This window comes from Pithys albifrons, chromosome 5 (assembly GCF_047495875.1).
Source record: "Pithys albifrons albifrons isolate INPA30051 chromosome 5, PitAlb_v1, whole genome shotgun sequence".
Taxonomy (NCBI): Eukaryota; Metazoa; Chordata; class Aves; order Passeriformes; family Thamnophilidae; genus Pithys; species Pithys albifrons.
The window spans coordinates 31252838-31266852 of record NC_092462.1 but is presented as its reverse complement, the minus strand read 5'-3'; the positions used below and the strand labels follow the sequence as shown (position 1 = coordinate 31266852).

General features: G+C 38.4%; 1 protein-coding gene across 1 annotated transcript; it reads left to right on the top strand.

The window, feature by feature from the left end:
* Positions 1-3962: 3962 nt before the first annotated feature.
* On the top strand, positions 3963-9417 carry FGG (fibrinogen gamma chain). Its single transcript, XM_071556136.1, has 10 exons — positions 3963-4108; positions 4200-4244; positions 4672-4855; positions 4964-5057; positions 6009-6139; positions 6751-6884; positions 7015-7199; positions 8036-8313; positions 8657-8823; positions 9190-9417. The coding sequence occupies exons 1-10, from the start codon at positions 4037-4039 to the stop codon at positions 9202-9204; spliced, it is 1305 nt and encodes a 434-aa protein (XP_071412237.1). The 5' UTR covers positions 3963-4036; the 3' UTR covers positions 9205-9417.
* The last annotated feature ends 4598 nt before the right edge of the window (positions 9418-14015 follow it).

The following is a 14015-nucleotide window of genomic DNA, read 5'->3' as shown; positions in this document are numbered from 1 at the left end:
ATAATTGTTAAATATTTTTGAAAATTTGTCTGTAATAGTATTTGAAGTCAAAATAAGAACTATATATTAAAAAGAAAGCTATAATGCTCGATTATTCTTTGCAGAAATCAAAGTATCTTTTGGGTTGTTGTATTATCCAACAAAAGTGTTGATTTTAGCAGCCACAAATCAATTCAACCTCGATGTTTTAATTTCAGAAAATGCACTATCTCATCATTATTAAAGAATACACTCTAAAATGAGTGCAAGTATATCTTCTGTATTCACAGTATGAATGCAGCAAAATATTCCATAAAATCTTTCAAAATGGAAAGCTCTGGCTGACATGAAATACATACATTTCTTACTTTTCCTGACTCAGTTTTCAAAGAAATAATTATTTCCAGCAAGTATTTGAGCTGAAGCATAATGAGTACCTATCCCATGAAGAGCAACTAATTTTTGTTGACTCATTTCACTTCAGGGAGGGTGGGGAAGAAGTTTGTTGCACAGAGAGCACTATCTAATTGGCAAAAACGTTGTGATTTAGCTTTTGCCAAATTCTGAGTAATGAAAGAGAAAGATCAGCTACAAAACCTTTTTTTTTCATTTTCACTTTTGTGCAGTTGGCTTTGTAGCACACTATCAGCATAACTTCAATACTAGTGAGCTTTTTAGTTGTCCATATTTCTCATCCTAGTAGTCACTCACTCACTGATTGACCTAGCAAAAGGGATTTTGCCCACTAATCTCTCTAAGTTAGCAATAGTACAAGCAGGGTGATGCATATTGATGATGCATTACAAAACAAAGCAGGAATTTTTTTTCAATACTTACTATTTGATATTTTTTATATTTATTTTTGGTATTTATCTTTAAGTAGGAAAATTAACTTTGGGACCATCTAGAAAAAAATGCAAGTTCACATCAAGTCACTGAACACTTTGAGTTAAACAGTAATAAAAGCCCACTGAAAATGTTAAACTGTGTCACTACAGCATTTCTGAAATGTAGACTGATTTTTCAGAGACTTAAGGCATGTAGGTATGAATTAAAAAATTGTTGTTTTTCCAAGACAGCCATAAGGGTATTCGATATCCAGGAACTAATTTACAGACACAAGCATATTTCTTCTGATTAGTTTTTCTGAGGAAAAGTTTTCTATGAATAATGGGAAGGTATTGGATAGTGTCCTAGTGGCTTTTTGACAAAAATACTAATCAATATATAGCTGAAGAAACCTCTTTTAAATAAATAATGATTTAGCTTTACTGTCTCCTCAAAAATATATTGCAAGAAAAAAGTAAACTGAGTTTGAGAACTCTTCCTTCCACCTGTGCTACACGAATTGTTCTTCATGTACTAACAAAGCACAGACTTACTGGAAAGAAACACTGGCCAGAAAATCAACATGGTTAAATTGTGTTGGACACGTTTCAGGGTACAAGTAGGTCTCTAGCACATGTGTTTGGTAAATGGGTCAGCTGTTTTGCAGCCAGGACACATCAAGACAAAATGGTATGTAAGGGAGCAAAAATACTACGTAGTCATTCCTCTAAGAATACATCTTGTTTTCAACCTAATGAAAAGCAGGAATAAGATATTTCTAAGTAATGAATGGTAAAAACAGAGAAGAAAAGAAAAGGAGGCAAATATATGAAAGGATTAATTATTCAAGGCCAAATTATGACTGTGTAATCAGTAAAGCAAGCCAAAATTGCCTAAGGTTTTCTGTTAAGATGTACCAGTGGCTGCAACCATAAATATAGCTAAGGAACACAAATGCAGTGTGCAGACATATAGTAATCATTAAGGCAATGTTGAAAATTGATTTCTTCATGAATATCAATATATACAGTGAATATTTTGTGTAACACAAGCACATGATTGAAAATTTTGATTTTCTATTCCTACCCCATTGGTAGGGGTAGTGATCCTTTGTTTTGCCCGCACAATTAGACAATTATCTTGGTTCTTAATATCAGGATTCACTTGCTATTACTGCAAGAGTTGACAGCTGTCATCTTTCTGTCTCCTGAAATTCTTGCCTTGGAACATGAGACAATTTTTTTCATTTTTTGTAACCAAATATTCTGACAGAATTTCAAGCCTAGATGTACTATTATTAGTGACAAAAGAGAAAGGTGTGCTCTTTAGTCTGCTAAAGGATGAGGGATACCTGAATTGTGTTGCGTAGTTCACCTATTGCATCAGGAACAGTACATCCCCATCTGCACCTTGCAGTTTACCTCTGTAGTTGAATTCATACCAGCATCTTATTCATGCTCTATTGTCATACCTAGGGAATCCTGCTGGTGCACAGCCTCTGAAATGGTACCTGCAGACCTTGTGTCATGACCTGCAAAGAAGCAAAGCAAGCTCAATGTATGAGCAGAAGTGGCAAGGAGGTTCTCTGGTAGTTTCCTGAGTCCATGTTAATGGCACCAAAGAAGAGACAATAAAATCCACAAAAGCAGGTAGACTTTTACACAATTTTAATTTACTTTATTTTCACCCTTTAGGAAATAGAACTAACCACATAAAAGGTGGAACCATGTCCATTTTGTATCAGTAAGGACCAACAGAAGCACATTCTGCACCTGACTCTTGAGGGTAATACCAGATTTGGAAGGACAAACTTATAGCATTGGTCATCCTCTGGAAAATACTTTTGGCAGCCTGGCAGCTAACACACTGGTCACCAGTACAATTACTGGAAAGCTGACTCCCATGAACAGTGCATCAAATTCACATAAATGTCACATCAGTTGTATTTTTAGCATCATAAATACTTACATTTCCTTGTGGCAGTATTTGGGTGGATCCTTGAACATGATGGGAACTCTTTGTTTGACCTGATGTGACCAGATAAAAACAGGATATACAGGTCAGGAGCTCTCAGTGTTTCAGAGCATAATTAGATCTAATTTTGTAATAATCTGATTTATGTAGAATGCTTTTGTCCCTGTATTAAGTACCTATTAAACAAAGTTGAAATATTGTTCCTGTTCTACAGAGGTGAAATCATTTGCCTGAAATCATAAAGCTAACCCCAGTAACAACAGATCTAGCAGCATGCCCCAGTCCCACCATTCTTTTTATCATTTGGTCAAACAGGTAATGAAGTCAAAAGCCTCATTCAACATTGTCTCATCACGTGTGATGCTGTACAGGCATGAAATCCAGTTTTCTCTGGAGAAGCCACAGCCTGGAGACCAGGTGCAGGGCATGATTGGAAAGGTATGATTGCTACTAATAAAGATAGCATGCAGAAGCACATACTGAAATAATTTGCCTATAACAAAGCCCATACAGAAGAGGAGACCTGTCACCAGTTCTGGAGCAATATTGAATTAAGGCAGAATCCGACATTAGTTGCCTAGCAAAGAAGCATTGACCAAAGTCATGGAAATGGACTCATTGTGTTGTAGGATAGGGAACATTCATGCTTTCCTTGCCTGTGAGAAATACAACAGGCTTCTTTTCAGATATGCCACTGCCCAGTGACTTCATACTTTTCGGTGTCTCAGTTTTGTCATCCTGAGAATAGGGAAAATTATGTCAAGACTCTTTGCAAAGCACATTGAGATCTGTGGTAAGAAAGTGCTGCATAACTACAAAACAGTGTTTATTGTTAGACCACAGTTGTTACATATAATTCATATAGATACTGTGGCTTTTCCTTGTACTATTTCAGTGAAATTTCTGCCAGCCCCATCATGAAGCCATGTGTGAGTTTCCTTATGCTCATGTTACTAGATATAGCATCTCTATGCTTTATTTCACCTTCCTGACTCTTCTGAGGCCTGGCTGGAGCAAAGATCAAGAGGCTAAGTGGGAAACAGGTTCTGAAAATGGGAGGAGTGAGAGAGGTGTGCAAATTCTGGGAATCCACCTGAAAACGCTACTCCACCTCTTGCCACCACCTCCCAGTGCCCGCCCCCAGGTTCAGCCCTGCCGCCTTAAACTGCTGCCGCCCAGTGCAGAGTGGAACATTTTGGGCTGCTGCCTGCACAAGTGCACCCAGCAGCCATCAGCACCCGGTGGGACTGACAGGATGGGGCTGAGGTTATGCAGCTGGACTCCTCTGGGGTATCTCCTCTCCCTGCTCTTCTGCACCAGCATGGCGGTAAGTCAAGAGACAGCATTAGAAAACTCATCAGCACAGAAAGCACTGTCAGAGAGAATCCACTGAAAATGGTCTTCTTTCTTCTCTTCAGTACATTCCAACCAGAGAAAACTGCTGCATATTGGATGATCGATTTGTAAGTACCTGGAAAATTTTCTTTTATCTTAAGAGTGTACTTATGCTTTCCTATGCTGATTATTAACTACCATTATCACTTGTTCCTCATCGTTGTTGTCAATACTTGCTAAGTGTGTCGTGTTTAAACCTGTTATTTATTCCTAGCAGTGTATGCTTGGTAAAAATGTCCGTGAAGCTGCACTGTGGATGAAAACACATATTCAGAAGATGTTACAAGTAGCAGCATGCACTGTTTCCTTGCTATGATACACATAGTGTGAATGCAAACTGCCTGTGTAAATTCAAATAGAGCAAAGAGGCAAATGCCTGCTCTTTTTTATCCACAATTGTTTGTGTCAGCACTGTCTGAAAGTTCCTCTGCCCAAATATTCTCCTATCCTTTCTGTGCACCTGAAACATCGCCAACTATATTCTTTCCTCTTTAGGGTAGTTTCTGCCCAACAACCTGCGGCATTGCAGATTTCTTGAATAAATACCATCTCACTATAGATAATGATCTACAGGAAATGGAGAGAATTTTGCAGCAAATTTCTAATTCCACAGTAACAGCCGAACATCTGATTCAACACATCCAAGGCCTCTATCCTTCAGAGAAGCAGACATTACCAAGTGAGAATATAAAAATAACTACACAACTGAAAAATATAATTTATGTAATTTTCTTTTTTTTTTAATTTGCGTAGTTGCAAATATCTTGTACCTTTGTCTGTTTTACAGATTCAATTGATGACTTTACTAAAAAGTCCAGGAAAATAATTGAAGAAATTATCAGATATGAAAACACTATATTGTCTCACGAAAGTACTATACAGTAGGTATCTTCCACTTTTTATGTTATTGACAATAAAAATTGTTTTATTTCTGTTCTTTTATCAAATGCCATCAAAGCTCTCTCAGAGAGTTTTTTTGTGCTCACATGAATAATTTTGCCCACACTGTCATTAGTAGCTGCCTAGCAAGGCACAGAAGGATCATGAGGATCTTTGCTCATCTGCATAAACTGTTAATTGTGCAAGCAGTGCAAGATAAGAATGTCATGAAGCCTGGCAATATTTTTATTTACGTTTCTTTTGCTGTGCCAGCCACCCCTAAATTTTTTTTTTCATGACCTTTGGAGGTTATCAGTTTGTGAGGTAATGCAGATACACGGAATGTTTGTACAATCATTCACTTTGACCAATTTTGCTGCATATATCCATGAAAATCAGTTCAGTTACATTGTTGTAAATAATAAGTAACTTTAAACTCAATGGTAGTCTTTTCTAAATTTACATTGAAAATAAAATTGAGAGCATCATTAGTGTTTCTAAGTCTTAAGGATATGTTTATGACCTGAGTGTAAAAATCTTCACTTCTATAACATTATGTCAAAGATTATTTAGGCATTCTGGCTCTTACAGTAGTTTATTTACAGAACCTATGTTTTAAAAATACATCCATAATTAAAGAGGAATAGTTTATCATTTGCTTCAGGAGAGCAAAGTAAAACTTTCCATAGAGTTATATTTATACATTAATAACTAGTTAGAGTTTTGCTGATTAGAGTCAAGTTTTTCATGAGGTTTTCTGTAAGGCTAAGCATGTGCTTTCCTATTTTGGCTAGTTTTCTTAACTTTAAATATCAGTGCTAATAGAGGCACCCCCTTTTACAGGGGTGTACGTAGCAGCATGATAGATAGATGAGGCATGTGTACATGGCAATGTGTATTACATATTCAGAAACAGTGGAGACAACAACTTGTTTTTATGTCTCTCTGTACAGACAGTTGACAGATACACATATATTGAACAGCAACAGGATCACACAGCTGAAAGAGAAGATTGCCCAGCTTGAGTTACAGTGTCAGGAGCCATGCAGAGACAAGGCTGAAATACAGGAAACAACTGGAAGAGGTATGCAAAATGTTTCACATGTGGTAGAGCGTTAATTCAGTTACAAGTGTCACCGGTTGACATCACAGCAATTAATTACTTCAAATCTTATGGGCCATAGATTTCTGCAAAGATATCTAAGATTGCAAGTTATAAAGCTGGTGCTTGGGTAAATGTCAGTGGCAGGCAGATAGGTAGATGCTCTGCAAACAAGACACTCAGATGGGACACAGTTCTTGCTTGGCCTTTTTGGCCAAAATGTAATTATACCAAAATGTATGCTAAACATAATTAGAGTTTCCATGGACAAATAGAAGGTAACTCATTATCACAATTCTACTGAATCACATGGAAAAAGAAAATTAATTATTCCATTAGCTCATGTCTTTTTTGTTGCTATAAGAATTAATGCTTAAACTCTGTGTGAGACCAAATTCATCTTCATCTTACACAAGTCCTATGACCCTCAGTAGGACTTTTTAAGTCAGTGATAATAAAGCATGTGGACTAAATAATGAACTTCACAACAATGGCATTTAGATTAATTGTATTTCTTGACTAACAAAGTTAGAATATAAAATATATGTGAGGACAGAATTGTAATCATGATCCTTTGAATATCTTTACTTCAGATTGCCAAGACATTGCAAATAAAGGTGCCAGGATAAGTGGTCTTTACTTTATCAAGCCTCAAAGAGCCAAGCAGTCATTCCTAGTCTACTGTGAGATTGACTCATATGGCAATGGCTGGACAGTACTACAGAGGGTATGTCTCTTATGTATTATTACTATCAGCAGGCTTATTGCATTGGCACAGTTTTTATTTACCTACATAAGATACGTATCTTTTTGACTGAGGTTTTTATTTCTGGTTTTGGTGGTTTTTTGTTCTTCAGAGACTGGATGGGAGTGAGGACTTCAACAAAAATTGGGTTCAGTACAAGGAAGGATTTGGACATCTGTCTCCAGATGACACAACTGAGTTCTGGCTGGGCAATGAGAAGATCCATTTAATAACTACACAGTCTACTCTTCCATACACCTTACGAATAGAACTGGAGGACTGGAGCGGCAAAAAAGGGTATTTGCTCATGATGCTGCTGAAAATGGCAGCTTGAAACCTAATTCTGCCTCGGCTGCATCAGTTTGTACAGCTCTGAAAAAATTATGAGCCCGTAGACCTGCTAACATGCATAGGACACTGCTTTGGCTTCCAAACGTAGAGCTGTGACATCAGTCACTGTGTGGGACTTGTTGCCAGGCACAGCATGTCTGAAGGCCACATGCTGTCAGCACTTGTTTATAAGGCAGAACAAATGTGTTTCTTCCCTTCAAGTCATGTATTTTATGGACTACATGATAGTTATAGGTCCCCTCCAACTGATCTGTTCTATTCTATTCTTTTATTTTCTATTCTGTGTATTCCTTTCTCCAGGAGGACTTACTGTCCTTGCTGGTTTTTGAGACACCCGCTCCTTCCACCAAGAACTTTCTCATGACCTAAGTAAGCCTCAGCATTGTGAACCTGAGAGATAGAGATAGAGATAGAGATAGAGATAGAGATAGAGATAGAGATGATATAGGTGTATATTTATAGATATAGATATAGATGTAGATGTAGATGTAGATTAGATATAGAGAGATATATGTTTGTGTGTGTGTGTTTTTATAATGTAGATGTTTCATACATCAGTGAATACTAATAGTCAGAAAACATGTCTGATACTGGAGCACAAAAGTTAGTTGGATGTATGTCATTGAGCTGAGGCCCACAAACACGTAAAAGCAATTCCTTTTAAAATACTAGGATACAATAAATGTCTTTTCTGCAGTTCTAACACCTATGCATGCATTTTTCATTTGTGCCTGTACTGGGAATGTAGCATGCTCATATTTACCATTCTTCTTTGTCTACAGCACTGCTGACTATGCTGTATTCAAAGTGGGAAGTGAAGAAGACAAGTATCGACTGACTTATGCCTACTTTCTTGGTGGTGAAGCCGGGGATGCTTTTGATGGCTATAATTTTGGAGATGACCCAAGTGATAAATCCTTCACGTTTCATAATGGCATGCGGTTCAGTACCTATGATAATGACAATGATAACTATGATGGCAACTGTGCTGAGCAAGATGGATCTGGATGGTGGATGAATAGATGTCATGCTGGCCACCTCAATGGCAAATATTATCCAGGTAAAGTGTCTTCTAAATACTTAGAATCCAAGACACCACATTTTGGTGAAAGAAAAATGAATCTCTTTCATTAAGTACATTTTGCCATCTGGATTTTCCAGAGCTGGCATAGCCCATTCTTTGCAGCAACTGTTAACACCAGCAGTAGGAACGTATGGCTGCTCTCCATCCCAAAGTGGGAGAATCAGTCCTGAGAGAAGCAAACTAGGGGGATAAAGGCAGTGAACAGGGCCTGTTAGTATGGCCAGAGATGCCATGGAAGTGTTTGTACTAGAAAAATGTATGGGCACATTAACTGTTTTAGAAAGCAGCTACCTGTTTTACTCCAACTGATGTTTTTTAGGTGGTGTGTACACATCACAAGATGCTGGTCCATCTGGATATGACAATGGCATTATCTGGGCAACCTGGCGTGACAGGTGGTACTCTATGAAGAAATCTGCAATGAAAATCATCCCATTCAACAGACTGTCAGTAGATGGACAGCAGCACAATCTCGGCACCAAACAGGTTTGACCACAGGGCTGAGGAGATACTTAAAATGATAACAGAATGTAGAATAATTTCAAACACTGAGCATGGACAGCTGAAATGTTAAGCCTACTGCATCTTACTGACTTTGGCTTTGTTTACCATTTTGTCACAGAAATACTTGTACTTTGAGTTTAGTACGCCTTCTACATTACTGTTTATTTTAACAGATAGATAAATGGATAGTCTCATGATTAGAAACAATCCTTTGCTTTATGTTTTTTAAATGATACATTTTTAATTTCCAACTAGTATAACAATGTATGAACATTATTAACATGTCATCATACACTTATGTACTTCTTTCTTTAGAAAAACATTAAAATACTTTTTTTTTTGTTGTAGGTTGGAGACACATAAAGGACAATTTCACAAAGGCCAGTCTGAACAGGGAAAACAAGTCTTTTCTCTCTTAGACACTGAATTTACCTAACATTACAGAGTTCACTTTTGACTGTAAAACACCATTGACTGTAAGATGCCCAAACCTCTTCCCTGAGCAGTGCTTACCTCTGTAGATGGTTATTTTTTTCTGTACACATTCTAAATAAATTTTTGATTATATCAAAAACATCTGAACATGTTATCTGTGCTTTACAGTTGCCCAAACAAAACAAAGAAAACTTTCGATAGTTGAAAGGTTACTCTGACCAAACCTACTTCATTCAGCTATTCCTGAATTGCACACCAATAGTTTCTGCTCTTTGATTAGAGACACATGTTGGAGCTATTTCTCCATAAAATGTGGTTGTTTCCAAAACCTTTCATGTTTTCTAATAAAATTGTGACATAGATCAAAGTAGATGGCAATTTGAAAGTGGCCAGTTTACTGCTGAAGATCACTTAACTGAGCTTGCCACAAAGTAATGTTTAATCAGGATGTGTTAGGAAGTACAATGTCCAAGTACAGGTATTTTACTCCAGAGCATACATATTAACAAGTTTCTCAAATTTTAATCAGAGTCAGTTTCGTTTGCTATATGGCACATAGTAGTACAGTGTAAAGCTATTATTCCCACAGGCCCCACTTTTTTCATAAATATTTAAAAATTAATCTAATGCCATTATCCAACCAAAAATGTTAACATTTGCAGCAGAAATTAATTGTGTTTTACTTGCATTTTCTTTTTCTGGATCTGAAAATGGTTTCCCATGTAATCCACATAAGCAACAGCACAGATCAAGACTGCAAAAAGTTTGCAATGCTGTCTGAATGTACTTGTTCAAAATCTGATGAACACATTTAAGGGGTGCATTAGCAAATCAAATTGGGTTTGTAGATAAATAGCTCAACAAAAAAATGCACTCAGAGCTAGAAACTATATCTCAAGTTCATGTGTTAAGAAGTGAAATAGGAAGTGTATAAAGATCAATTTTTAACTACTTATGAAATACCAGAAATTTGCCTGGTATTTCTGAATAACACATTCAAATGCTTTCCTTTAGAGACATGGAGGCCTTACACCAGATAAGACAGATCTTAAAGTCAGTTTATGATGCCTCAACAATTTTCCAATTTTGGTGCAAAGGTCTTTGATGAGGCTGCTGCAGAGTCTCTTCCCTGGATCTGAGTCTCCATAGAATGATGAAGTGCTGACTGCCTCTCATTTTTACTGATGTTTAGAAGTACTTGGGCCGAAATCTAAGAGGAAGGCAGGTTTCTGAGGAGTAGGTGAGAAGCTGTCACTAGCATAGGGTAAGATGGGGTTAACAACTGTTTGAGATGAGGGATGACCCCTCCACACCACTGAACTGGTGTATTTGCACAGCTCTGTTGCACCCATGCAACCAGCCATGCTGCACAGCTCACCACCAGCCTTGACAGCCAATTCCTCACCAAGCAAAGCAGTTTTCCTGAATATTTTGTGCTGTAAGGTCTTTCCCATGGCTTCTCATAGCTGAAGCAGTATGTGCAGAGAAGCTGGAGAGAAGGATGCGAGGGAAGGCTTGACAAGACCAGTCTGATCCTGGTTCTGCAAAAACTTGAGTGGCATTGGCCAAGTCCCTTCCACTTTGTGTTTTCAACTTATGCCACCTATGACATGACTTTAAGGTTGATATTATCTGCATATTTGCAACACGGATTTTAAAAATAGTCCTTTCCCCTCTGTCACTTTGACTTCTGTATCCACACTATGCTAGGTCTGAACTGTGATTTGCCTCTCCAAGTTCAGCTTTTGGCTACAATGATTTATTTGATGACAAATAAATACACACATTCCATTGGTGTGAGCTGGCATTTTATGGGTTGCTCAACATAACTAGGAGTGGCTTATTCTTCCATTTGTCTTGTTGAGTGGTGTCTTAACTTTTCACAGATCATTTTAACCTCTGGAGAGTTGCATTTGCTCCAGTGCTCAGGAGAGTCAGAGTTAGTGCACCCAAGAAGCCTCATCTTTCAAAGAAGCCCTATGCTAGAATTCATCAGTGAGTCAGACAGTTCCCAGCCCACAGTTATATTCTCTGGGTCCTGAAACAAATCTGGCAAGACTAGTGTGTTTGGAAGCTCCTTTCTACTGCATCCAACCCTCTATCTATCAAAAAGAGGCCTGAAAAGACCTATTTCTTTCAACTCTTAAAAAGGATATAATACTCTTTGTATTTTTTTTTGCAACCAAATACATTGCAATTGAACTTAATGCACCTAGTTTGTGTAGTGAGACCTTGTATTTCTCTTTTCTAAATTAGTCTTTATCGTGCATAACCCTCAGATCATAACCTATAGTAAAAGTTGCCTGTATTTAGAAAAGTCTGTCCCTTATAGTTTATAGAAGTTTATTATAGGCTTTGGTGGCCATTCTTTCACACCTTGTGCTTGCAGTGACTCTTCCAAAGATCACTGTAGCACAAAACAGAGGAATATCACTCCAAAGAGGAAAAAAACTGTGGATAATGAAGGGAAAGAAGAAGAAAGAGTTGAATAAAGTGCATGGACTGGACTTTCTGGGTTCCTAGGCCTGGAATATTGCATGGGGAAAATGTGGGACCAGGTGCTAGGACCAACTAGTAACAACTTCAGGAGAGGTTAGGTAGTCTGAGAAGCATGTGAAGAGATAGTGAAGATGAGAGCTGAGTCTGGAGGAGAATGGAGGCTAAGACAAAGCAACCAGAGGAGGGACATGAATGGGCAGGTAAGAGGAGCAGAAGGCACCCCTTGGAAACTGGTGGTGGGGACTGGTGATAGGGCAGGAGACAAAGGCAGTGCTGGGCAAACAAGGTGGGGTTCACATCTAGGACACACTAAACAGCAAAATCCCAGACTTCCCGATTATTACTGTGGCATTCAGCCAAGCGCACAGCAGATGAAGTAGTGAACTGCACTTCTGTCCTTTGATCATGAATTAAAGTTAAACCCAAAGTTTATCTAGGTCTTGGCCTCCAGCCTTTCAAACAAACACTGGGAGAAATTACTGTATGATTGCAACATGAAAGCAGAGGTACAGGCTGAAGGTCAGGCACAGATTCAGCCCTCAACTGGAAGGCTTGAGAAGCTCCTCCTTCACCCCAGCTTCCCCCAGCAGTTCCCTTCACAGCAAGCAGGAAAACCCTCTTAGGTTACCTAATGTTTATGACCAGTTATCAGCTTTTTCCAGTCCCTCTAGCCTTGGTGGCCGAGTTTTACTTGGACCAGAGTTAAGTTTACTGTGTTTGAGTGTCACCAGAGCTGTACCTTCCATCAGGGTCAGAGGAGGCCTGGAACATGCTACTTGCCATGTCCTCTATTACACCGGTGGCTGGTGCCTGGGACACCACATAGCAAATTGTCAAATCCTCTTTCAGCATGGTTGAAAAGGAAGAAATTCTTTTGCTTTATGTGCTCTTACTATTCTTGCCTTTTAAGGACTATTAAATTACAAAAAAATGTTCATGTATTATTGATGATAAAAAAATCAAGCTTCTACAGACTGGGAAAGTTAGAACCGAAGTGATATGTTACATCACATCTGAATTATGAAGGATGCTTTAGTTGTTGCATAGGTTGTAACACCTATAGTTAGCAAGACCAGGTGAGACACAATGGTCTCTTACTTACAGCTGATACCCTGAAGAATTAGTTGCTATTTCTTCCCTGATCACCTTGTTCCTGTGGGACCAGAAGCAAGACACTCAAGTGTCTCAGAGCTGGCTGCTGAGTGTTCCCCCGAGCCACGGTGCAGGCACAACATGCAGCTGCCATCAATGGGATCTGCTCATATGGTGTTCTCTGAAGATTCAGACTATCAAAATGGATCCCAAAAATTAATAATTACTTTTTTACTTAATCTCCTCACTTGGTTTATGCAACTGTGAAAAGGGGAAAATCATGGCCAGGGAATGAATGTTTATAAAGCGCCATAGGAAAACTTTGCAGCTTTAAGCAGTCTGCAGAGCATCATCATACAATAAAAAGAGTGTACATCTCTGGGCAGCTGCTTGCCTGTGTAGCACCATCCATACTCAGTGTGAGGAAGAAGGGGTTCAGTGGAAGAAACATCATATGCAATCCTGCAGTAAAGCACAGTCCATGCATTTATGGACAAGGAGAACCTATGGAGGATGCATCTACAATTCTTGTGTTCCTGAGCAGGAAGATCTCAAGTTTGTGATCTTTTACCAGACTTTTGTATCTATCATAGAGAGTTTTTCTGAGTTTGAGTGGGAGATTCTTCATGGACCTCAATGTATATTTGATGAAGCCCATTTTACCCTGTTCTGTCAAATAATTAATCCCAAACTTGCAAGACTTCCTCTTATTGTGTTCATTCCCTCCTTTAAGCATTGAATTGTCCTCTGAGTTTTCTATAGCCCTTTCACAGAACTGCTGTAACAGAGAGAACAAAACTGTGTAGGACTTGGGGGGGGGGATGCATCAGCAGTCTTGTCCCTGCTGAAGTTAGCAACTCAGAATTTTGGTGTATTTGTATATTGATTATCTGCTTTGAGTTCTGGAGATACCTTATGTGAATTTATCAACCAACAATACGACCATGGCTGGGTGACCTTCAAACTGAGCAAATGTGATCTGTTTGGATATTTGTTGCTGAAGTTAGTTTGGCTTTTTTGTTGCTGAAATCAGAAGAGGTTTTGTTGCATGTGATTCAATAGAAGACTCTATAAAGCTAGTTGCAGGAAATGGAAATAGCAAAACATCTTGTTCAGAATGCACACAGATAAGATTAAGCCTTAAATAG

Bases quoted from the DNA above. Each gene is read 5' to 3' on its own strand.
- FGG (XM_071556136.1), top strand. From the start codon at position 4,037: ATGGGGCTGAGGTTATGCAGCTGGACTCCTCTGGGGTATCTCCTCTCC. The intron at 4,109-4,199 runs GTAAGTCAAGAG...TCTTCTCTTCAG, and splicing joins TCTTCTGCACCAGCATGGCG to TACATTCCAACCAGAGAAAA. The intron at 8,314-8,656 runs GTAAAGTGTCTT...GATGTTTTTTAG, and splicing joins CAATGGCAAATATTATCCAG to GTGGTGTGTACACATCACAA.